This window comes from Daphnia carinata, chromosome 2 (assembly GCF_022539665.2).
Source record: "Daphnia carinata strain CSIRO-1 chromosome 2, CSIRO_AGI_Dcar_HiC_V3, whole genome shotgun sequence".
Taxonomy (NCBI): Eukaryota; Metazoa; Arthropoda; class Branchiopoda; order Diplostraca; family Daphniidae; genus Daphnia; species Daphnia carinata.
In genome coordinates this window covers 6,225,321-6,247,814 of record NC_081332.1, presented here as the reverse complement: position 1 = coordinate 6,247,814, position 22,494 = coordinate 6,225,321, and the positions used below count along the sequence as shown (strand labels likewise).

Here is a 22,494-nt window from a genome sequence, read left to right as displayed (position 1 = left end):
TCCCTCACCAAAAAATAAAAGAGAGAGAGACACGGGTCTTGTTGTCGTCGTCTCAGGGCCGGTGTATGTATGTGTGTGTGTGACAGCTGGATCTGATATATTCAACAGATTTCGTGCCTCGTTCCTTTTTCTTTTCTCTCTCTCTCTCTCTCTCTCTCTCCAATGAATTGTTTCGCCCTTTTTTTCCCCTACGCTCAAGCCCTTAGCTAAAGAAACATTTAACTGGATACACGTAGGTGTGTGTTGCTTTTGCCTGGGATCTCTTAACTCTCCAACGATTTATTTTGTTTTATTTTTTGTTTTGTTTTTTGTTTTGTTTTTTATCTGGACGTGATCTGACTTGATGGGACGAGAAGAAAAAAGACGAAAACAAAAGACCCCATTCCTCCCCGTCAAAAGAAACCCCCTTCCAAAAAAAACAAAAAAACTTTTGTAGATCCCTTGACTGGACCTACCTGGACCAACTGATTAGGATCTGCACACATCCCTCTCATTCCAAACGAATTTTTTTCACTGACACGGAATTTTCCCAGATTTTTTTTTTTTTTTTTTTTTTTCAATGTTTTGTTCAGGTGTGTATATATAGATTTTTTAAATAGCGTAACATTTTTTTTTTCCCCCTTTATATATAAAAAAAAAACAACAAATTTAGCCTAAGAAAAGTAAATATCGCCTCGCATACCTCTCTCTGTGTGTATATATAGATTACAGGTTAAAATAATAATAATAAAAAAATAAATAGCCGTTTACGAGTCACCACAGGGAAGCTGCTAGACATTTGTTATTTTTTTTTTTTTATGAATATTACACGCACACACAAAAAAAATGTGTTTTTTTCCCCCTTTATATATAAAAAAAAAACAACAAATTCTAGGCACCCAGGGCGAGCAATAAGAAAAGTAGAAGAACAACCCCCCCCTCTTCTTTGATCGCCTTCGTTGGCTACTATCAACTTGTGAGCCGTGCTATTATGGGTCGATACGCTTTTACGTTTCTCAAAGCCACAGCGAAAATTACGTAACACAAAAAGACACAACCGAAAATCGGAAGAATAAAAAAAAAAAAAAAAAAAAAAAAAGGGGGGGGGGGCACCTATTGACGAATAGGGGCGGAGCACTTGATACAATCCAAGTAAAGACGAGTTCTTTTTTTTTTTTTTTTTTTTTAACTTGTACATGAAAACGGATCAAGCGAATAAACAGTGCCACAAGGATTCGCCGCCATAATAGAAAAAAAAAAAAAAGAAGAAAGAAAGCCGACCATTTGATGCTATTCTTTTTTTTTCTCATTCTCTTTCGACTCTGTTGTTCTATTTTATATCTATATAGTAACCTCTGAATGTATACAAAAAAAAAAAAAAGAAAAAAAAAAATAGGTATATATTTATACAGGCGGTGCCCGCTCCCAACGGGAAGCGTGGAGACTGTATATAGAAGCCGAAGCAGATCGCATCAGAGCCGCTGGATGGGGGGGGGGGGATGTAATACGCCAAGAAGGGTTTCTTCTTCTTCTTCTTTCTTTTTTTTTTTTTTTTTTTTTTTTTTTTCTCGGTTAGTTTCGTTCGCTGAGCCGGAGCGCGAAATTGCTTCGTTAGAACCTATGCAGGACGGAAGGCTACACTGATGGTTAGTCTATATCCTCCCCCCCCCCCCCCCTAAATTCTAACCTTTTTCTTTTTCTATTCCCTTTTTTTTTTTTTTGTGTGTGTGTATGTGTTGTTATTGTTTTGTTTCTATATATATATATACGTTTTTTTTTTGGTTTTGCTGGCTATAATCGCCATCTGCCCGCTTTTGGCTTCAATTCCGGATCAATCACACGGTCGATTACGCATCAGCCGGCAGAATGCAGCGCCAATGGCGAGCAGTTCTCCAAGACAACGGCGACAACAATCGCTAGAGGAACATGATGACAAACTTTAAAAACTAAAAATTCGAGTTTGGGAAAAAAAAAAAAAAAAAAAAAATTCTGTTAAGCGACGCGTTTTTTTTTTGGGGGGGGGGGGGGGGGGAGGGGGGAAATAACGATGGTGACAGCCCACTCGTCTTTCTTTTTTTTTTCAAAAACATAGAAAGCGAGACATTTTCGGGGTGAAATCATTTGTGGAAATGAGACGACAGCGTCGCGTCATCAACTGTTTGTGTTGGACGGGCTGATGATGATGACGTCCCGACGTTGGGGAAGTGAAAAAAAAAAATAAAAATAAAGGAGGAAATAAACATTAAGAGAATGGGGTGACTGTTTTGGAATTCGAAACTGTCATTATACCAAATGTTTATTCGGTTCTTCCATCACGTTTGTTTTGTTTCGTTTTCTTGTTGTCTCTTTCCGTTTCCTTATTTATTTTTTTTTTTTTGTACGTCGGAGAAAAAAAAAAAAAAAAGGACGAAGAGAGTCTGATTCATCGACCAGCAGGCCCATCCCGCATTCGTCAAGAAAAAAAAAAAAAATACACGAGCAAGACAGAGATAGAAAAATCATCTGAAAATACATTTTTTTTTTTTTAAATACTGTATATACGGAATTTCTTTTTTTTTTTTCCCCTGTTGGATGAGACGACGCCCCGCTTGGATGATGAGGGTCTCGATCGCGACACACACTCTTTACCCATCAATGGTGCAGCTTCTCGAGAGAAAAAAAAAAGAAGAAAAAGATGGAAGAAAACGAGGGAAAAAAAAAAAAAAGTTTTTTAAGGACAACAATACACAACACCCCTCACATCTTCTCGCAAGGGCTAGTAATGTATTCTAGTGATCGTCTCAAGTAAAAAAAAAAAGAAAAAGGATGACTGAACAGGTCTCTCTCTCTCTCTTTCTCAGCTATTTATTTATATATATATATATATATTTTTTTTCTCTTTGACTTATCCTCGATTTTCTTTTTTTTTTTCGTCTTCTTGTACAAATTCTTTGCCTTCCTGTGTGACGTCTTAACATATTCAAATACGGCCTATCTTTCTCTTCATATAGATATATATACATATCTATCTGTGCGTTATTTTCTTCTCTACATGGCGTTGAATAAAGAATGTTTTAATGTCGCTGGATGGCACTTTCCTAGCGGTCACCATTTTTTTTTTTTTTTTTTTTTTTGTACATAAAAAAAAAAAAAAAAAAAAAAAAAACGAGCCCGAAGATGGAAGACGACACACGGTGCCCTTGCCACTAAGGTTCTAACCAAGCGTTCGCTATTGGAGGGGCCTTGTGCGTTACTGCTCACTACATCTAGCATCTCTATCTAATAACAAAAAAAAAAAAACGTAACATCGTAGTGTCGCTCTGCTGGAAGGCAAAAGTGGAGAGAGAGAGAGAGAGAGAGAGAGAGAGTCGCCGGCCCATTTGAGTATTTAAAGCGCGTGAGTCCACTCGACAATGTCGAGTATTTTTTTTTTTTTTTCCCTTCCATCGCATTCTGCCGTGTTATTCGTTCGTCTAAACGCGCAGACACGTTCACAAATGCAAAGCGACAGCAACAACAACAACAATGAAATTGAAGGGGAAGAAGAAAGAAAGAAAATACAGAAAAGTTCAAAGTTCAGTCGACATCGATTAGCGTTTGTAGACGAGAAAAAAAAAAAAAAAAGAGTTCCAGCGGGGGGAGGAAAAGATTTTTTCTCCACCGCTACTTGGAATTTTCACGCGTCGTGCCCGTTACGGCGGATAGATTCTTTTTTTTGTTTTTTTTTTTCGAAAATTGTACGAGTATGAACGTTGTACTGTAACATTTCTTCTCCTTGGCTAAGGTCACCAATGGGGTGAAGCCCCGACACAACCATTAAAAATGGATTTAAACCCGACAACTTTTCTTCATTTTTTTTTTTTTTTTGTTTTTTTGTTTTTTTTTTTCTCTTTGATGGTATTTATTTTAAAAAGCAAAATTCTATATTCAGAAATAAAAATGGATCTTTTCAGCTTTTCTGCGGCATCTCTTTCGCGCTCAGATTTAGAAGAATTTCGAGAACACTTGCACTGATTCTGGTGCGCTGCTGAAATTCTGAAGCCGTGATATGGTAGGGAAAACATAACCAGCTCTTAAAAGCACGTGAAAGATGCACGAAGAAAGGCAGAATTCAAACACAAAAAAAAAAAAAAAAAAAAAAAAAAACGGACGTGAAAATAACAAAAAGGAAGATGAGAAACCAAACAAAAAAAAAAAAACGATGGCCAAGTTGCGTATGCATGGTGGAATGCTCGGTGCCGGCTTTTCGTGTCGAATCCCCGTCTATTGCGTAATAACAAACAGATACTATATCTACTCGAGTGGTGTGAAACAACAACAACAACACAAGCGCGCCAGGTAAAGAGAAAAGAGAAAAAAAAAAGGATTGGGGAGACGATGGCGAAGACCCTGAGAAGTTGGGAAGGAAGGAACGGGAAGAACCAAAACAAAGTGAACCCGGAGAGGCTGAGGTAATCACGACCTTGAGTCACGCACAAGTAACGAGCAACCGCATCTTGCTCTTGAGACGAACCTTTAACTCAACCTCATCATACCAGAAGAAACGACAAAGACGCACACAACAACATTTTTCTCAAATCTTTCCGACCCCCAAACGAAAAAAAAAGAATAAGGAAATTAAACAACAGATTTGAGTTGCTCATGTGTGTGGTTACGTTTCACCTTACACACACACACACGTACAAAATGTTCACAGCGGGGGGAAATTTGAATTCATTTCAACATTTTTTTTTTTTTTTTTTTTTCAAACTAAAGGTTCTTATGTACACGGCCCTTAAGCGGCCCCGCCCCGCCTTACAAGAGGCTCTCTCTCTGTGCGGGTAATGCCCTGTCTAATTATACACGTAACAGCTGATGATATAAACCCCCTCCCACCCCACCCCCCCACCCCCCTCCAGTGTATTTATACACATAACATGGGGAGGCTGTCGTACTAGGCCCACACATTTTCCCTTTCGGTGAATGATCGGTTTCCTCTTTTTTTTTTATTCCAACTTTACTTTCGAATTCCCGCCTTTTGTGTGGGTGAGATCTCTCCGCCCTGTCGATCGATTGAATTAACCAGCCGGTACTTGTATGTTAAAAAAAAAAAAAAAAAAGAAAAACGATGCGTAATATAAATAAATGTAGAGGGAAAAAAAAAAAAATAAAATAAAGTACAAGCGCGATGCAACCATGTCTCCCAGCCAACATATATCACAAGCGTGTCGTGAATCGTTAGTGAAATGATGATGAATCACGTCTGTACATTTGGCTTTTTGAGTGGTCGCAATCACAGCGAGAGATGATTCACGAGCGTCGATCACGGACCGTCGACTGTTACATCTTCCTTCAACTCCGTCGCCCCAAGTCAAGCAACCAAAAGAAAAGAAAATGAAGAGCTCCGAAAAGAGATATATACATATATATATACACCTAATCATTGATGGAAATTGCAACTCATTCCACGATGTTTATATATGTACACAACAACTTGGGAACGCCATCATCCACAAAAAAAAAAAAAAAGAAAGAAAAGAAAAGGAGAAAAAAATAAAAGACGATAGCTGGCCACGATCCCGTAGTGTTGGCACCCCCCTGCCGGGCCAGAGGATTGACACAAGAACTTCCGCCTTTTGTCACTTCTCCGCGTCCGCACGGCCCAGCACAGAATACAATATACAAACGCATACAATGTATATAAGAAAAAGAGAAAAAAAAAAAAATAATAATAAAAAATACACAACTTCTTTCATGATAGAAAGATCCGACATCTTCATCAAGGCCTCCCTTCTTTCTATTTTTTTTTTTTTTTTTTCTATATCATTATATATTATTATATCGTCGCCCTCGATAATTCACCGTGTCCGCCATTATGTCTCGGAGTATCGACAATGGTCGGTCGGAGAGTCAGAGCAGAAGAATTGAATGAGAGTTTTTATTTTATTTTTAAAAAACATTTTTTTTTGCCGATTCATTTCGAAGGGAACAAGTCGTGGCGCGCCATCAGCGCATCTGATTCTTACTAACTGACCGTGAATTTCCGTTGATAATGACACACAAAAAAGAAATCAAAAAAATGTTATAATGAAGTTGGGAAAGAAAGAAAAAAACAAAAAAAAAAAACTGGTCGGCTGGAAAATGATCACTTTCTGGGAAGTCGACTCATTAAGATATACACAAGCCGACTGCACCGGTCACCAACCCAAAGTTTTGGACTCTATACAAAAAGTAGCCATTTCCGATTTCCATCTGGTTCCAACCAGTAAGAAACCCACCGTTTGAAAAAAACGAAAAAAAAAAAAAAAAAAACGCTCGAAAAGAAACGATCCATATCATCATCATCATCATAATAAGCGTTAATGATGCTCGTTATGCAAGAGACTGGAAAAAAAAAAAACCCACCCTCTGCAAAAGAAAACAAAAATTGTATCTATTTACCATTTCTTTTGAAAGCTATACGGCCGCTTCAGACGTAAATAAATTAAAGGGGCGAGTTTTGCTTCCCAAAAAAAAAAAAAAATGTAGTGAGGTCCCGGTGTCGAAGAAAAACATTTTTGCTACGTAATAAGAACGTCTAACGCCATGAATAGGAAAAGAAAAAAAAAAAAAAAAGAGAGAACCTTCTTATTTTTTGTTTGTCGTCCTATCTTCTCGGATGAACATCATCTCTACCTGAGCAAAGTTGTCTTTTTACTCTCTGATGATCGCGGGCACTGAATGAAAAGCGGGCACCACAAAAAAAAAAGCTGGGCCATCGCCCGACACACAGAACAGGTTTCTTTTTTTCTAAGCGTGGACCAACGTGTGTGATGAGGGGCCCTCTATAAATCATCAAAAAGCGTCACCTTTTTTTAAAAGTCGTGTGGCCCCTCTCCACATTTTCATACTTCGATGATGTCCACAGGTGGAAGAAAAAGATGGCCGTTTTCTTTTTCCTTTTTGACATGTTTACTACCGCACTCGAGATTCTTACCCTACCACGACACACACGCACACACAAGAGGCTTGTAAGCATTCCATCTATCAGTTTTCCCCTCACGTGCCCACCGCTAAAGCCCCAACAGTATTTTTTTTTCCTTTTTTATTTATTCGCTTCGTTTCTTTGATGATCAGGTCAAATGGTAACCAACGACTCAAAAAAAAAAAAAAAAAAAAAAAAAAGGAAGGTTTATATTTCTTTTTTTTTTTTTTTTTTTCTGGAGGGGGGAAAAGATATCAACGGGGGGAGGTGTAGTCGTTACAGCTGATTGCCATTCCGGATAAATCAATTGTTGAATGTGATCGTATGAGCAAAGGAGAAGGGAAAAAAAAAAAAAAAAAAAGAGGCGGAGAGTTGACGTGAATACCGCACACCATCTGTAATAGAGTTGGTGTCGGTATAAATTCTGGTGAAATGGAGAAACGGACTGGAACGAGGTGGAAAGACGCATCCAAAGACGAGAGCTCATTCATACAAAATATTTTTAATGAATTGCTGCTCTTCCATCAGACGCCTACTTTCTTCAAGAAAAAAAAAATATATATGTCTGATATTCCTCCGCTGCGCACGTCGCAGCCATTTTTTTTTTTTTGAAAAGAAAACATGTCGCATGATTCAAACGGCCCAACCCGTTAAGTTGCAAGTGCATAATTGATCAAAATCAGCGTCCTATTCATCGAAAAATGATTCCAACTTGGACCTCTTCCATACAACATGTGCGCCCTGTGCATGACGGCACACGTGAGAACACACATCCTCATTCCGAAAAGCTCTTATATATATATATATATATACAGTATATATCTAGAAATAAATTGGCCTATACGCTTGAACGTACCTGGAATCGAGGGCGTCCGTTATGGATCCAACCGACGATGAGATCGGCGTCATGGAAGTGTCCACTTGGTGATAGGCCGAAAACCAGGTAGCCGAGGGTGCGCACCTGCACCTCAAAAGTGACTTCACTGTCGCTGATTGACCAGTACACATCGTAGTTGGCGTCTAGTCGCATCCGGTGCATCCATCCGGGGTTAGGTATATTGGTCGAAGTCGGACCGGCCGCCGGGTTGTTGGCCGGTCTCCAGCATTCAGTGTGACCAGTCAAGAAGACTAACAAAAGCAGCTGGATTGCAACGGAGAAGCACCGGAACCCCCACCTCGAAGTTGGTGCATCCGCCCCCATTCTTCCGTTTCAATAAATAAATTGAATATCAAATCAAAAATCTTGCAGAATCTGTAAATAAGAAAATAAATAAGAAATTATTCAATTGTGAAACACATCCATCGGAATTATAGTTTGAATAAGATTTCGAATTGATTTGTGTTTTATTTTTTTTTTTTTGAGGATAAACGACAAGGAAACTGGATACTCGGAAAATGAATACATAAGTGCATGGCGCTTTTGTGTTGTTTTTATCAATAGCGATTCAAACTATTTCAAAAGCGACCTTTTCGAATGCCAAAACCAAAAGGAAGATCGTTAAATAGTATTATTTCTCCATCAACTATCGCCACCCTACTTCCCTTCCCCCCCATCCCCACCGATTGGGTTGGTTTCTGGTTATTTCATGTTGTTTATTTGTTGTTGTTATGGCAGCGCATTTTCGAAATCCCATTTGAAACGCTACGATGAGATTTTCATGTTGTGAGTCATGCCAAAGTTAGTAGAAAAAAACAAAAAAAAAAGAGGAAGCGATGATTGGGAAAAAAACAAAAACAAAAAATAACCGAACGACATGGGTCAGAAGGCAGTAGCCGAACGCAGCAGAGCTATATCGCCGTCGCGCCCAGACATTTACGACCCCACAGTGCCATATAATAATCATCTCATCAGCATATTATTAAATCAAACAATAACTTGACCCAAACACAGAACGCTTCTCTCTCTATACGCTATATCCCCACTGTTTGTGTGTATGTGTAAATCTCCCCCCCCCCCCCTCCATTCAACGTACAACCATCATATACATTGTTTGTACACACACACACACAAATCCGAGTGCACACACACACACACACACATATATATATATATTTATTTAACTTTTTATGATTATTTTCGGTTGGAGGAAAGCGGCGTGACGGCGTGACCGCGCCCGGGATCCGATTACTTTTTTTTTTTTTTAAACAATTTCGACTCAGTTGTGTGGCTTTCTCTTTTCTTCTAGATATACATGTGTAGGCTTCGAATAATAGTTTTGTTTTTGGAAAGGGGGGGGGGGGGGGGAGCTGTGCGCGATTTGATTATAGAGCTGCAACAACATAGAAACGTAACCAACACCCTGAATTGAATGTCAGATTCTGGTTTCGGTTTATTCACGGTATCTTGCTCACCGTTTATAGTGGCCCTATTTATACGTTTCCCCTTCACCTCTCCGCATATCCATACATTTTTATGGATGGATGGAACGAAAGCGGGGGTGAAAATATTACAAGAGAGACAGTTAAAAAAAAAAAAAAGAAAAAGAGATACAGCCGCCATCATTGATCACAATAGCTGCATATCAAAAATTGGAAAGGAAAAAAAAAAAAAAAAAGAAAAATGAATGGTAAGAGTTGGTCTGTAAAGTGTTCGATGTCAATCAGACTAAAAGACTTTGGATTTACACTACGCCAAGGAAGAAAAAAAATCTGGAGGGACGAAGAAAAGCAAAGTGATTTCTTAGAGTGCTGTCTGTGTGTGTGTGTGTGTGTGTGTGTGTGTGTGTGTGTGCACGATGCAAACACATCTACTTCGCTTTCGGATAGGGAAGGAAGGAGAACAATTCCCATCCGAACGGCTAAAACAAATAAATTAGAATAAACATTGTGTATGAAATGATCCAACATGGTTCAAGAAAAGCGTTTGTCTTACAAGCGGCAGCGGTGCGGTAACTCCGGCTATTGTCTCTGTTTGAAACTAGTGCAACTTACGACAACTAGTACATTCTGGATTCATAAGAGAAAACTTATTCATCGCTCCTGCTCAACTACAAACTCTGGTTTTTATACAAACAGTTCCCCCCCCCCCCCACCCAAAGTCAGACACAGAGGGAAACAAACCACGCCCTTCAGCATCGCCAAAACTTCATAGAGAGATCTATGCAAATCAAACTAATGAAAAACCAACAGACACGACATGCTGCACAAGATCTCGCAGCTATAACAAATATATGGGAGAGTTTTTTTTTTGTTTTTTTTTTTTAGTGAGAAAGCTTTCAGTTTTCTTTCGTGCAAACATCTTTGTTGGTTCAGCATTTCAATCGGAAACTGAAGGCGGAAACAAACAAAACCATCCGAAAATGAGATGGAGATTTCAGAAGAAAAAAAAACAAGGGGGAAAAAACAGTCCCGTTTCAATCGTTTCGTCTTGAAATTTTTGTTCAGCTTTTCGGATATCGATATGCGCATCGGATATTGTAAGGTTGCTTTCATTTAAATTTTGTTAGTTCTTTCCTAACTTTTCCTCTTTTTTTTTCATTATTCAAAGAACCCCCCCCCCCCCCCCCCAAAAAAAAACAACAACAACAAAAATCTGGCCGGTTGTTGGTAATGGATATGGAAAAAGGGAAGTCGACCTAGTCGTCTACGACAAACACAGTCTCTCTTTTCTTTTTTTTCTAGCATAAACATTATTTTTGTTTAAAAAAAATAATAAAAAATAAATGGATGAGAGAGAGAGAGGATCCGTGACAGGAAAACCACACTCACCGCAACATCGGGTGAAGAAAAGGGGGGGGGGGTTGGTCGGGTGCGTCATAGAAACCCTCCTATTTTTCTCTTCGGTTGTCAGAGTCAACACAGACAGAGAGAGAAGAAGAAGGGGGGGGGCGACGAAAGACAATAATAATGGGGTAGCAAAAGGGAAATAAGAGGGCGACATCGAAGAGAAAAAGAAGAGGAGTAAAGCGTCAATATTATATTACCATGCACAAAAAGAGAAATGTACGGGTACCAACAAGTCATGGGCGCCTTCATCTCATAAGAGTCGCTACATACGTGTGTGTGGGTGGGCTCTTTCGGGAATCTAATGTGTGTGTGTGTGTTGGGACTGCTGGAAGCCAAGGCCACCGGAGGCAAAAGACTCATCATCACTTGCACACATAATCATCTGAAGCTTTGTAACCAACAGTCCCCCCCCCCTCCTTGCTCGCCACTCCTTCACGATGTGTGTAAAAAAAAAAAAAAATCTATTTACTATCGTCTGGTGTGGTAGGTTTTTAGACGGGAATGAATACGAACCACCAAGTTGTTCTCACCCTCGTCACGACTATCAATAAAGATTATTAGATACAGAGATGCCTCAACGAGAACGGGGGGATTTAGAGCTGGGAAGTCATCAACAACAAACGGATAAAAGTCTCTTTTTTGAAAGTTTGCGCTAATGCAGACATGGGCCAGCAGTTAACGCTTGACCCAAACGCATAAAGTTCGAATGAAAAAGACCACAACGACGATGGCAATCTGTTTTCCCATACGTCCCGTTTTTCTTCTTCTTTTTTTTTTTTAATGGAAAAGCCACTTATTTTATAGACGTTCCATGACGTGAAGAAGGGGGAGGAAGAAATCCCGTCAAAATGTTGGCTACTAAACGTTGATTAGGGGGTGGTGTGTGCGATGTGACGATTAGTCGACGAGACGATAAAAAAAAAAAGTCCGGCAGCTGTAAAAAAAAAAAAAAAAAAAAAAAGGGCCGAGTGAATGATGACCGTGTCTTTTTATGTCGACGGTCGTGAAATTGTATTCGACCAAAGTCCGTCAACGGAGATGTTCCTTCGTGTGACGAGACATTGTTATGTTTATAAGCGTATAACTATGTCTCTGGCAAAAATAATAGCTGCTTCGGGTTGAAAAAGAAAGACGTAAATCAAGTCTTTCCTCAGTGTGTGTGTGTGTGTGTGTGTGATGTTCCAAGAGATTAATCCAGTAGTGTTGAGATACTCGATGTTGAAAAACGCGAAAGAGATTGGACAATACGTGTTGACATTATCGACCACTTCCGGGCTAAGACATTTGATCTCTTTTACCATCTAAACATTATATATATATTTTTTTTTACGCCGCAGTCTTGAGGTCTCTCAATATCAACATTCAACTAACCCCCCTCTGAAAATCGGGGCCAATCTGACGTTTTTTTTTTCTTTCTATATATCCCCACTGCTTTTCGATGGAGGTGTCATCTTCAATGAATGGCCTTTTTTTTTTGTATATATATTTTTCATAAGGAAGAAAGGGAGACTTCTTTTCAATTGTATTTTCTTCTTTCTAGTCCCTTTTCTTTTGTCACAAGAGAATAAAGAAATAAAGAAGAATTTTCCGGCCCACACTTGTCAGTGGCCGCTATTGATTAAGCGATGGTTGGCATCGGTTCTAGTGGCAAAAGTTTCTTTTCCTCCTAGTCCTGTGCTCTTCATGTTACATTGCCATTTCTTACCGGGGGCCTCTGTTGTTGTAGTTGAAAATGAAAGGTGGGGACCCCCGCCCCATGCTGAGAGAAAAAGGACACACAAGAAAAAAAAAGATAGAAAACTTGCAGCAGCAGCAGCAGCAGCAGCAGCTGGGCTAGTCTCAGCTACTTCATCCGCTCCGGGGGTAAAGTGCCGGACATTCTCTCAAGTTCAATATTTTTGCAGCCGGCCCTCTACGGTCCCTTTTTTTTTTTTTTTTCATCGTTTTTAATGACGTTTTCCTGCCCTTTTCTCGACCGACTCTTTTTATTTTGTAGACCTACCAGAAAAAAAAGTCACTACTGTCTGCCTCTGTGTCGGATCAATGCCGCCAGACTTGATATACAGGGCCAGCAGACGTGTACACAACAAGAAAAGTTGATTAGACCATATAGACATCCTCCCTTTTTTTTTTCTTTTTTTTCAAGAGAAAGAATCACCTGGACAACGAATGAAGACCTTCAACACACTTGTTTTCTTTTCTTTCTTTCACTCTGATATTATCCAGGTGTAAAATATCCGTGAAGCCGCTAGACAAGTAGCTTTCGTTTTGGCCAGAAAATGAGATTCATTCATTGTTATTTCATGCAAATGTCAATGTCTCTCACATGAATAAGGCATAAGGCTAAAGAGGGGCACGAGTGAAGAGCTACGTCCAAAAAAAATAAATTCGAAAGCAAGTCACACCGTCGTTAATTGTGTCTGCGCAAGCGGAACAGAGATTCTCGAAAAAAAAAATAAATAAAATACCTTACATCCAGCGTTGGTATTAATTTTTTTTTTTTTATATCGTTGTGCGTGCGCTTTCAATTCTTTTAATGAGACAAGTCGAGAAGTCTGTGCATTGATTGAAAATTAGCATTTGGTTGAGGTGTGCTTAAAACGTCCTCATCAACCCCAAAATAAAAAAAAATCTGTTCCAGCAAATAAAACAAATAAAAGAGGATCTTCTCCTTAAGATTGAACCCGTTGAGTGATGCAAGATTCGGTTGATTTTTAAAAAAATATATACAACAGGAATAAGAGTAAGAATTAAAAAAAAAAAAAAAGAGATCTAGAGGGGAAGTTGGCATTGCGTGACGTGAACAATGGACGACATTTGACACTCGATACGTCTTGCACATACATGAAAAGAGGAGTACAATACCTCGCCATACACAAGAAAACAAATATGAAAATATCAAATACTGAAGTTTTTTTTTTTTTTTTTTTTTTGGGGGGGGGGGGGGGGGCTTTTAACGAAACAAAAAAAAAAGAGACTTGAACACGACTCGGATGGTAGCACGCTACCACCAGAGCTCATGCATCACGGCGCGGTCTATTCAAATCTTGGGGCCTCTATTTCAAAAGAGAAAATTTGACGTTTTCCCTTTAAAAAACAAAAAAAAAAAAAAAGGAAAATTTCATGATGTTTGATGGCGTGCTGGTTTCAATGTCTCTTTTGTTTTGTGCTAGTGTGTTGCCTCTGTTGAGGAATGTCTAGAGAGATCAGTGTGATCTGAACAAAAAGAGCTAGACACGTAGAGGGTGGTCCTATCTCTTGTTTCTCCGGCTCCTCCATCTATATTCTCTAACGTAAACACAAGATCGTCAAACTGTCAGGTGAATCGCTGCGACTGCAAGAGGTCAGCCTTTTTTTTTTCTCTCTCTCTCTCTCTCTTTCTAGACACCCTCCGATATGTGTACAAGTTAAGATCAAGATGTCATATAAGAACCTCGTTATGCAGACGGATTTCTTTCCTTTTCCCAAAAATCATTCCAACACGCGACTATATAACTTTCTTTCGACAACACTAACACTAACAGAATCAAAAGATAATAAAACAAACTCCAAAGGCGTGTCGAAAAGAAGCAAGGACGTCGCCTCTTTTTATGTACCTTTTTTTTTAGGTCAAACTGACGTGATGTTGAGGCAGGTGCGAGGATTTCTCAACGTATATATATATATATACCTGGGACCAACGCCTATCTAAAATCCTAATCTGCGTTTGGTGTGTATGTAACGAAAAACTTGTCGGCAAACGCGGAGACTGTCGAAGAAAATCAACGGATCGAAAATCAATACGAAAAAAAAAAAAAAAAAAAAAAAAAAAAGACGGGGACATTGTGCCGTCTTTTGCGTCCCCTTTTTTATTTTTACGGATGAATCAGTTTCGATTGTAACGTCCCAATAGCCATTGGGAATCCAAAAAGTACTGCGTTGGCTTAATTCTTTTCACCACTGCAGCCTTTCTTTCGATCCAGCAGAAACACTCTTTATTTTTATTTATATTTTTTTTTTTTTTTTAAACAGAGCAATCAATAAAATTAAAGAAATGCCTACAAGACGGTAAAGAAGGCCAAGCGGTCAACGATCGATTAGATTCTTTCGGCTGCCATTAATAGTTAGGATTTCAAAGCTTTCCTCTTATTGTTAGTACGGAAAAAAAAAGTGATACGGAGAGAACCGTTTTGAAGTAAGAATACGTGCCACGCCTTTGTCCGCTATCCGCAGCTATTAACAACGCCCCTGTCGCATGTAAGTTGGCGGATCGTATAACAGGCGCCTTGAGAGAGGTATACGCGCCAAGTGGAGAGACAGAAAGGAGAGATGGGGGGGGGGGGGGGACCATCGATCTCGAGAAATCGTTGACGTTGATTGGATCGGTAATTATTGACGTTCGTTACCGTTAAAGCCACAGACAAGTCGCGAAAAAAAAAGGGCGGAAAAGAGGATTCCAGAAGCCACGGCCTGTCGCCAAAAAGTTTAGCTGTCGCTTTCCGTCCCGAGTGTTTTCAAGTGTTATTGAGAGAATGAAAACAAAGCCACTGAATGTTCAGAGTTTCTCCTAAACTGAGTTACACATTTTCTGTCTCTCGACGATGTATGAAAGGTGTTGCTGTTCAAACAAAAAAGAAGGGACACGGCCAGTTTTCGGCCGAGGGCCTACTCTATTATCAAACACACGTACGTAGGCTGCACGCCCGTTGGTGCCATGTTTCTCGTGTTTGTCTTTTGACCTGTCAAACTCGTTGGCGTTCTCAAACTGTCTCCCCCCCCCCCCACCCCCTCAGTACAAAGCGCGCACACACACGTAAACGCGGAGTCAAGGTGCTGCTTTGTGGAGAACATGTCAAAAACAAACGTTGAAATTCCTGACTTTGCCTCAAGTTCCTTGTTTAAACAAAACGAGTTGGAGACTTGCCCTAAAATTGTACGAGGCATTTACGGTGAGTGCATGCTTCTGCAGCCTCAAGAAGACCGAGAAGATGGAACTTTACTTCAAGAAGAGAGGAGGGGGGGGGAAGAATTGGTTGTGGGTGGGCCGAGCTATTGGCGATGGCCATCTCTTTTTGGCACCTCGCTGTGCCCCCGCAAGAAAGGTGTGCTTCGTGTACACACAAAACGTGCCCCGAGGTGAACCCCAACGAAAAAAGAAAAAAAAATAATACACTACCGGGGGGTTGTGGTGAACGGAGAAGTTATTTGGGTAAAAAAAAAAAAAAAAAAAAAAAAAAGAGGGTAGAGGGGAGGAGGAGGCGGACTATGAAGTTAGGTTAAATGCTGTCTACGTGCACCGGCCGTAAGCAGCTCGGCGTGAAAGAGAATTGCCTCTAGGGGCTGCGTAGGCTTTCACCCCACGGTCGTTTGAGTTGCCTCTTTTGTTCCTGCCTTTCCTTTTAAGAAAAAAAAAAAAAAGGGGGAAAATTCCATCAAGAGCAGCAGCAGCAGCAGCAGCAGCAGCCTAGGTATTTATTTAAAATAGTCGGTAGCAGCTTCCAATCTCTTGCCTCTCGCTCATCTTACGAGCTACCTGATGCAGCGCACTCTTGTCTGTCTCGTGTAACACGATTAGTACCGAAATCGACCAACCTTTTCCCCCTAAGAGAACAGTGGCCCCACTCCAACGGGAGCAATCGAATCAGTGGAACAGACGATATCAAATTAGATTTGGCCAGTTCTACGGATCAGCGTCCTCCACGTGTTCCACTCCCTCTCTGTCTCTCTCGTGTTCCTATAATAACACAACAGCTGTATGTACGCAAGCAATCCTCATTTCTTCACACAGCTTTTACATTTTGGGTTACACAAAACAACACGAGTTGGTCGAGACTTCTATTCGATGCTTCAGCGAATTCACGTTGTAACGCACGTCATTTACTTTTCGCGTCCTACTGCGGAAGAGTTATTTTAAACTCGAGTCAGAAAAGACGTTCGCGTACGTCATTTCTCACCTGCGACTTCACGTACACCCACGAAATAGCTCGATCGATATCTTGCACCGTTTCAACGGAGACATGTTATCAACTATATTATGTACATTTTTGTTTAGTTTGCAGCTCGCGCGCCCGACGTTGTACCACGCACGCAATCTCGATCAAACTGATTTAGTGAGACGCCCTTTTTTCCCCCCTCCATCACTTGAAAGAAATGCCCGTTGAATAATTTGTGTGAATGATTCCACTTTGGTTCCAAAAAAAAAAAAGAAAAGAAAGGGGAATAAGAAAAACAAGCGTAATGCAATTCCTCGAGATAAACCAGTTACGATAGAAATAAAAAGCAAAACAATTTTCGTTTGTTAATTTCTAGGGCCGATTATCAACTTGATTCTTCTGTTTGCTTTATTTTTCGTTTAATTTTATTATGGGACTGACACCATAGCTGGTGGGAAATGACAAGTCCTAAGCACGGGGACTGAGAGTAACCTCCACCCCATCTTGTCATATCACGGTAGATAATCATCGATCTGACGGCGTGTTGAAGCCAATCGTGCGTCACAATTTCTAAAATAGACGGCCCCTTGCTGCAATCGGACTCAATTTGTCTTGACAGTGTCAAGAGTTAGGCAAGAACGGGCACACGATTGCACTGGGGGGACCGTCACGAAAGAGACCTCAGTAAGATTGTGTCTATTCGAATCACGCTATCATTATCATTTGGGTTTTCTCTCTCTCTCGCTCTCTCCTTCCGCTTGGCTGAAAAAAAAAGGGCCCCGCTATTTTGGTTCACACACGACACCTACTACAATAGCTAAAAGGAAAAAATGGCCGTTTGACACGAACGAGTTCATAACTAGTTTTTTTTTCTCTTGCCTTTTTCGTAAGTCTTTTAAATCAGATACAAAAAAAAAATGATAAAAAGAAGTTTAAAAAAAAAAATGTTTGGAAACATCTTGGGTTTAAAGACGAAGAATAAGAAAAGAGAAAAGAGGCCGAGTCATGACGGCGGCGTGAACCCCCTTGTTGGCTACGGAGATGGCAGCGTAAAGAATAAAAGCAAAGTCATGATGTGATGGCTTCCTCATTCTGACCAGGGCTTCTATTCACGTCCCCCTGGCCACGTTTCTTGAACATCGGTTTCAAACACACACGTGCGCCCCCATGATTAAAGTGCGACGAGCAATTTAAATATATTAGACGTTGGGATTCTCTCTCTCTCTCTCCGCCATCTGATTTTCGAGCAACCAATAGAAAAAAAAAATCAAATGAGGAACTATTATTATAATGAACATTCGTGAAATATTTTTTTTTCTCTCTCTTTCTCCAGCCCCCATCGTGACCGCGCGTAAATCATTACAGGCCGTAGCTCAACATCTACTCAAATAAAAAGATTTCAACTGCTCTGTTGGTAGAAGCACGTAGTTATTTAGTGGTGGTGCAAATCAAACTCCCACTTGCTCGCTATCTCTACCGTGTTATTACGTGATAAGGACACAACACCCACTTTAAAAAAAAATATGCAACGTTCTAAAAAAGAAAAAAAAATCTAATATTTACAATGTTCTAGCCCGTCCGACCAAAAGACATGGGCGGCGCCAATGAGAAAGTTGAAATGGCTGGCAATCCACTAACACCAAGTTCTACATCGAAATGGATATTGATCATCTGCTTGTAAATATTTTTTTTTTTTTGTCACTTGATTTGTTTGGCTTCTAAAAACATTCTTTTTTATGTGTTGCTTTTTGGACGAGAGAGAGAGAGACACAGAGATTTTGTGAGCTTGTTATTTTTTTTAAATTTCGCCTTCGTGGAATAACACAACAACAAGTGGGTGGTGGTGTTGGCGGCGGCAAGTGGAGATGAAAACAACCTTGAAAAAAAAACGGCCCTTTTGATTTGTCACAGTTCTTTCCCGTTGGAGACGCCAGCCGTTGCGTGATTTATCTACACGGAACCCGTCGCATTCCTCTCGATAGCCGCGCGTGTGTCTGCCGTCTGAATTTATGACCGACCAAATACGAAACGATTCGGCCGAGGTAAAAAATAAAATACAAGAAACTTCTGCCAATATCTAAGACGCAGTTTCGAGAAAAAAAAAAATGATAATCACACGGTTTTCCCTTTTTTTTTCTCACGCTTAAAAGACACGTTTGATGGCTAAATCCCGACCGGCAGGTATATATATATATATATATATAAACCATTACAAACACAAACCACATACGTAAAAGAGATGCGGAGCGAATCTGCTTCCTCCGGTTATGATGGATCTCCTTCCCTTTTTTTCTCCCTTATTCCCGTTTTTTTTTTGTTTGATGGATCTACATCGATGACGACGACGACGGCGGCGGTCCGTTTTAGAATAAGACTTGAGGCCATCATCCCCCCCCCCCCCACTTTCAACGCACACAATGTCTACAGGGCCTCTGCGGGATCTTAGCCTTCGAGACGTCGTATTCAACAACACGAAAAATGTCTCTTCCATCATCGACGCTTACAGTCCCTAGCGGATCCTTCAAATCTAGCAGAGCGCGTGTGAAACGTTTGCGGAAATAACAAGGTTACATGGGAATTTGTGTCGGCTGAAAAATTTTTCCGTCTTCTTCTTCTTTTCCGATCGATTAGACCTTCCTCGCGCTGGCAATTGTCGATAAAAAAAGAAAAGGAAAAAAGCGAACTGTTTTGGAAGGAGTGAGATTACCGTACCCCAAACAACACACCTGGACGACACAACAAACCCCGCATTTCGACTGAATAAAAAAGGGAAGAAACGGGCCCTCTTTTATTTTCTTCCGCTTGCATTTGCCAACACAATGAATTGTCGTTATGGTGGACCGGGGGCAAAGGGACGGGGATCTAGCGCCATCATCAAACAAAACAAAAATCCGGGCAATGAATGAAAAAGGTAAAAGAAGTAACAGTATAGTGCAGCAGTAGAGTACAACAGTCTGTGTGACAAAGTGAATGGTCCCAGCTCAAAGAAGAAAAGGGGGTGAAGGTTTTTGGGACCGCTAAATAATTCCAGCTTGAAATCGAGGGGAGGGAGAAAGAAAACCCTAAACACAATCCGCCCCGAAGATCTTCTTTCCCCTCCACCTCCTCTCTTTGACCGAAAAAGTTTGGTCGCCACCTACACCCCGTGGCGCGCACGTTGTCCGCTCTCTACGCTCGGCTACATTTGAATGACCGGACTATCATTCCATGGTCTCTCTTTTTTTTTTCTCTATCCTTTCACTCGATTCTACGCATATCCGCTGGAACTAGAGCTCGACTTGCAGCCTCGTCAACACAGCACCCAATATAAAAAAAAAATGGAAGAAGAAATCAAATGCCCAAAGTTCCAACGCGCGCGCCCTAGTTTATTGTATTATAGTACCTTTAAAAAAAAAAAAAATTGTATCCTCGTAAAAATGAAAAGAATATGTACACCCCCCAATTGCGGATAGAAAAGAAGGTATTCTTTTTTTCCGGCTGAGTGGTAACTCAGGCACGTAGCAAAATGTCTAACGAAAGAGGGGTCGGACATTTTCTTTTTTTTTTCTGTTTGAAAATGAAAACCCCAAAAGTTGACATTGAGGTCTGACACTCGACCAAAAAAAAAATTCAGCATCTTGTGTTACCATCCTTCAAGTCATCTTCCTTGCCCCGGTCCCCCTCGCTTATTTTTTTTTTTAAAGGCTCTCTTGCACAATGACGATGCCATAAATTACGCTATCCACCCTCCCACCTTATTGTACAATAAAAGCTTTATTTAGAAAGAAAATGCGGCCATCAATGGTAACAGTTTGACGATTCAATCCGGATTTGATGCCTAGCATGCGTTTTCCTTCCTCTCTGTGCGAGATTCGGAAATCCGTTTTTTTTTTTAAGGAAAAAAAAAATGTAACAGACAGCGACGACGTAAGGGGATTACTCGACGTTTTTTTTTTGTTGTTGTTGCTGACACCTCGTTAAGATTTGGCAGGTATGCATGCACAGAATGTGACGCGAGTAACGTGGAATTGACAGATCTATCGGCTTTATTGTTGCTCGAATGCCTTTGTGCATACGAGAAGAGCAAGTCAACGGGAAAAAAAAAAGCTGTTTGATGCAACTGCATGCAAGTCGTGATTTTTAAGGCCCCTCAGTCTGGCATATGTCTTGTGGGGGCCAAAGAATAAAAAGGGCTTCATAACGAGGAGGCAACGCAGTTGAAACCCGAGCCGACTCAAATGTATGAAAGACAAAAAGCAGGGGGGCTTTTTTTTTGTTTCCCTTTGAGGGTTAAAGAGACTGTGTGACTGACTGCAATGAAATAACCTTACATAGTTGGCTAGTTTTACTTGTTACATTCTTCAAGTTTGTATGCATTTTTTTCTCACGGTGTTTTTCAAGTCTGTACAGGAACCGATTGAAATCATCATCATTATCATCATCATCACGAACGAGGTTTTGCCCTCATTGTCTCTGATGTTCTACACCACCCCGCCTCTAAAGAGAGCGAGAAAGAGGTAAAAAGAAAAAAAAAAAATGGTTCGAGCATTGACCATGTGAGCGGGCGAGATGGGCCAAGCTTATTGTTGAACGAAAGAAAAAATGGGAGGAAAACACACAGAAGAGATACACACGCAAAAGTGAGGTTCATATTACGCCGGAGGAGAGAGCAACTGTCTAACTTTTCGTGATGAATGAACAAACAATTACCGGGCGATGGAACTTGGAACTCGAGTAAATCCAAAAGAGAGAAAAGTGGTGGATCCACCCATTTGGTTCGAGACAAAAAAAAACGGGGTAATAATAACACAAAAACAACAAGTGAACGAACGACACTCACATGAAATGAGTGGGCAAACGGAAAAGCCCACAACAAAAAAACCAGCTGAGAGATAAAGACTCGTACAGAAAAAAGCATTAGAAGAAAAGAAAAAAAAAGAAAAGAATTCAGTCTGACTTACCTAATTATTTATCGTCCAGAGGGGGTTTTGGAAGAAAAGTTGTTTCTCAAGCAAAAAACACAAAAAAAAAACAGCGATGAGTTTGTTTCTTCTTTTGGGTGATTATATCTACCCTGACTGACTGTGGCAATCACAAACGTAACGAAAGAAACGTATAGAACAACACTGGATATAGAACACACTCGGACTGAGAAACACTGCTGATGTATACGCCACGCGGTGTAGGCACAAAAGACACAACCGACACGAAGCACACAGACACGCAAAAAAGACACTAAGCAATTTTTTTTTTTAGGGGGAGGGGGTTCTTTCTTCTCTCACTTTTCGTTGCTGACTATGTAATTATGAAAAGCAAAATGTCTCTCGTCTTCTTGTCTGACTCTAATGGCCACTGAACGAGGTACAGACAAATGTTCTGACTCGAATAACACTCGAAGGATTTGAAGGTTTTCAACTTGTTACGGACAAGACGAGATGCAGGAGACACTTGGATAAAAATGTCGGATCAAATTTCTTTCAGAGTTGACTCGATGTCGATTAAAAATTCTCAGAATGCACACTCGGTGTTGTAAATCGTCAGCAATAAATCACGAATGAGCTTCTATTTGTGATGAAGAGAATAAAATAAATGTAATGTAGAAACCGATAACGAAAACTTCGAAGTTAAAATGAATTGGTTGCAACACGTGGCCTGTACGAACTCTACGGCGGCGTGTAGTCGACTGATGGAACTTCTGGCATGGGCAGGAGAGTAACAAGAGTTCCCTAGTCAGTCCATGCAAGCGTGGTCGTCTAGTGGACTTGTTCGGGCCTGCCTGGGAAAATGGTGGGGGAGAGAAACGATGCGCGCGCCATCTCTGGACAACAACGGCGGCGCTATAAAGAAGGAAAGAAAAACAACACGCACAAAAAAAGGCAACTTGAAACGTGAGAACCTCTAGATGGGTTATGTTTTCGTTTGTTTTGTTGTTTTTTTTTGTTTATGTAGCCTTAAATTTCATCTTGTTAGGGCGGT

General features: G+C 40.4%; 1 protein-coding gene across 1 annotated transcript in view; it reads right to left on the bottom strand.

The window, feature by feature from the left end:
* The window catches only part of LOC130686566 (MOXD1 homolog 2-like), a 42,098-nt gene extending 19,912 nt beyond the window's left edge, over positions 1-22,186 (bottom strand). Inside the window, exons 1-2 of the mRNA XM_057509682.2 lie at positions 21,480-22,186; positions 7,758-8,153 (exon numbers count right to left, since the gene is read on the bottom strand). Coding sequence (XP_057365665.1) covers positions 7,758-8,102 — 345 coding nt within the window. The 5' untranslated portion in view covers positions 8,103-8,153; positions 21,480-22,186. The remainder of the gene's footprint in view (positions 1-7,757; positions 8,154-21,479) is intronic.
* Positions 22,187-22,494: the final 308 nt, after the last annotated feature.